Source organism: Phaethon lepturus, unplaced genomic scaffold, assembly GCF_000687285.1.
Source record: "Phaethon lepturus isolate BGI_N335 unplaced genomic scaffold, ASM68728v1 scaffold30583, whole genome shotgun sequence".
In the NCBI taxonomy this organism is placed as follows: domain Eukaryota; kingdom Metazoa; phylum Chordata; class Aves; order Phaethontiformes; family Phaethontidae; genus Phaethon; species Phaethon lepturus.
In genome coordinates, this window is record NW_010528851.1 from 4 (window position 1) to 3223 (window position 3220).

General features: G+C 62.3%; 1 protein-coding gene across 1 annotated transcript; it reads left to right on the forward strand.

Annotated features, from left to right (window-relative positions):
• The first annotated feature begins 212 nt into the window (after positions 1 to 212).
• On the forward strand, positions 213 to 3000 carry LOC104618241 (steroid 17-alpha-hydroxylase/17,20 lyase). Its single transcript, XM_010283785.1, has 7 exons — positions 213 to 345; positions 896 to 1125; positions 1355 to 1441; positions 1552 to 1761; positions 2026 to 2195; positions 2276 to 2379; positions 2625 to 3000. The coding sequence occupies exons 1-7, from the start codon at positions 309 to 311 to the stop codon at positions 2891 to 2893; spliced, it is 1107 nt and encodes a 368-aa protein (XP_010282087.1). The 5' UTR covers positions 213 to 308; the 3' UTR covers positions 2894 to 3000.
• The last annotated feature ends 220 nt before the right edge of the window (positions 3001 to 3220 follow it).

The following is a 3220-nucleotide window of genomic DNA, read 5'->3' on the forward strand; positions in this document are numbered from 1 at the left end:
AGCAAAGCTCATGGCCCAGGCTTTGCCCACCAGCACTAACCACCAGCCTCAGGGACCACCCCTAGGATGAGTTGAGATGAGATGAGATGAGATGAGATCAGATCAGATCAGATCAGATCAGATCAGATCATCCATCCCCCCCCAGCATCACCTCTCTCTGACAGACAGCCCGCAGTGGGGTGACCCTGGGGCTGCCTGTCCCTCAGGTGACCACGGACCTGCTGTCCCGGGGGGGCAAGGACATCGCCTTCGCCAGCTATGGGCCCCTCTGGAAGTTCCAGCGCAAGCTGGTGCACGCCGCCCTCTCCATGTTCGGGGAGGGCTCGCTCGCCCTTGAGAGGATCAGTAAGTGCGTCCCCAGCCCCACCCTGCTCTGCCTCCCTCCTGCGCTTGATCCAGGCTGGACTTTTCCTTTCTTTGTGTCCTGATCCTCTGGGAACCAAGAGGAGACTCATCAGCTCTGCCCAACCCCCCCAGTATCCCCCCAGTTTGCCTGGCAGGGGCTCAGTTCCCTCCTTCCATCCCCAGCACTTTACTGACACATCCCCCCATTCGTTTTCTGCCCTGAGCTTTCACTCCCCTCACTCACAGCTGGGGAAACTGTGGCATGGAGCCAGCTCCCAGGGCCCCGGGCTGTCCACTCCATCCAGGAGGACCATCAAGCCGCACATGGAGACTCCCCTGCACGTTTCCATCCTCTCTGCTCCTCCCCAGCACCCAGCATCGTCCCTTCTGCCCATCCCGGCCCCTTGGGTCTCAGCCCTGGCTGGGAGGTGCTCTCTGCAGGCTGCACACCCTGAATGAGTGGGTGACCCCTCCTTCCAGCCCCCAGCTGCCCCTTCCACCCCCCCAGCTTCACCATCACATCCTTACCTGCCTCTCCCCTTCACCCCAGTCTGCCGGGAGGCTGCTTCCCTGTGCGAGACGCTCAGCACTGCGCAGGATACGGCCCTGGACATGGCCCCCGAGCTCACACGGGCCGTCACCAACGTGGTCTGCTCCCTCTGCTTCAACTCCTCGTACCAGCGTGGGGACCCCGAGTTCGAGGCCATGCTGGAGTACAGCCAGGGTATTGTGGACACCGTGGCCAAGGAGAGCTTGGTGGATATCTTCCCCTGGCTCCAGGTGAGCAGGGATACAGGGACTGTCTGTTCCTCTCACCTTGAATGAGAGGAAGGAGCTGGGATGTGTCCTGCAGGAGAGGGCTAACTGAACTGCCCTGGGCTTAGGAGGGTCCCTGCCTCAGTGTTCCACAAGAGCCTGTACCGTGGTGGGCATGGAGCGATGGCCTGGAGGCCTGCAGAGGCTGGGCTGAGCTGGAGCCCCTGATGTAATGGGGCTTTTCTCCCCCCAGATCTTCCCCAACAAGGACCTGGCCCTGCTGAAGAGATGCCTCAAGGTCCGGGACCAGCTGCTCCAGCGGAAGTTCACTGAACACAAGGTACCAAAACGGGACCAGGACAGGGAGATGCTCGGGAGCTGCAGGGTGCTGGAGCTGGGGTGGAAGGGACTGTGCCTAGGACAGCCCGGTTCACACGTGTCCCCTGGCAGGAAGCCTTCTGTGGGGATGCTGTGAGGGACCTCATGGATGCCCTCCTACAAGTGAAGCTGAGTGCCGAGAACAGCAGCCCCCCAGCACCAGGGCTGGAGCTGACTGACGACCACCTCCTCATGACAGTGGGAGACATCTTTGGGGCTGGCGTGGAGACCACCACAACTGTGCTCAAATGGGCTGTGCTTTACTTGCTCCACTACCCTGAGGTAGGGTCTGTGCCCCACGGCGGGGGGCCTGGGCTCCCTCCGGCACCAGGGACATCATGGGGGGGCTTTGGGGAAGGCAGGTGCCAAGGGAGGTGTCAGGCTTTGTGAATAAGTGGGATCAGGCTGTGGGCATTTTACTTCTGCCCTGCACAACCTGTCAGGACATGCTGGTGATGCTGGGTGACCCTACTGCCATGGGGAGCCCCGGCGCACAGGGCACCCCCCCTCCCCAGGCTCATGCACCCATCCACACTTCCCTCTCAGGTCCAGAGAAAGATCCAGGAGGAGATGGACCAGAAAATCGGCCTGGCACGTCACCCCCACCTCAGTGACCGCCCGCTGCTGCCCTACCTGGAGGCCACCATCAGCGAAGTGCTGCGAATCCGGCCTGTGTCCCCCCTGCTCATCCCACACGTGTCCCTTGCTGACACCAGGTGAGACCCCCCCGGGGCAGAGCCGGGACCTGCGCACAGAGGGAGGGAGCAACCGTCTCACTCTGCATTTTGCCCTGCAGCATTGGGGAGTACTCCATCCCCAAGGGCGCCAGGGTCGTCATCAACCTCTGGTCCATGCACCATGATGCAGAGGAGTGGGACAAGCCTGAGGAGTTCAACCCCGGTGGGTTGGGTGTTCCCCGTCCTCCCTGGGGGGCAGGGGATGGTGGGGTTGGCACAGCCAGAGAGGCTGAGCCTGGGGGAGGCTTGGTGGTGGGAAGCTGGATCCTGCTACCTGATGGCTCAGGCACTTGCACTGTCTCCACTCTTGCAGCTTGTGGGAGGGACACACATGTGATGAACTCAGGCAGGGCTCAGGCAGAAGGGACTGATCCCTGCTGACACCAGCAGTGCCCCTTCCCCTTGCAGGCCGCTTCCTGGATGAGGAGGGCCAGCACATCCACTCGCCCTCGCCCAGCTACCTGCCCTTCGGGGCCGGGATCCGCGTCTGCCTGGGCGAAGTCCTGGCCAAGATGGAGCTCTTCCTCTTTCTGGCCTGGGTGCTGCAGAGGTTCACGCTCGAGTGCCCCCAGGACCAGCCACTGCCCTCGCTGGAGGGCAAGTTTGGCGTTGTGCTGCAGGTGCAGAAGTTTCGGGTGAAGGCCAGGCTGCGGGACGCCTGGCGAACAGCCTCGTGATGGCGACGAGCCCTGGATCCTGGATGGGGTGGGATGGGACGTGACCACAGAGGTGACACCCTGCCTGCCCCATGGATGCGAGGTTGTCTGGATAAAGCTGTTCCCAACGCAGCAGGGCTCCAGCTGTTTTTTTGGCAGGTGATGGAGGGCAGGGGGAGGTGGGAGGGTACCTGAGATATACAGTGGTCCCACAACCTTGTGTGACCACTGGGCTGAGCTGGAAGGCCACAGTCCTTCTGCAAGGCTGCTAACACAAACAGCCCCTGCACCTCCCGCAGGGATGTGGGCTGGGGGGCCCATCCAGAGGCAACCATGAGCCATGGAGAC

Bases quoted from the DNA above. Each gene is read 5' to 3' on its own strand.
- LOC104618241 (XM_010283785.1), top strand. From the start codon at position 309: ATGTTCGGGGAGGGCTCGCTCGCCCTTGAGAGGATCA. The intron at 1,126-1,354 runs GTGAGCAGGGAT...TTCTCCCCCCAG, and splicing joins ATATCTTCCCCTGGCTCCAG to ATCTTCCCCAACAAGGACCT. The intron at 2,196-2,275 runs GTGAGACCCCCC...TTTGCCCTGCAG, and splicing joins GTGTCCCTTGCTGACACCAG to CATTGGGGAGTACTCCATCC.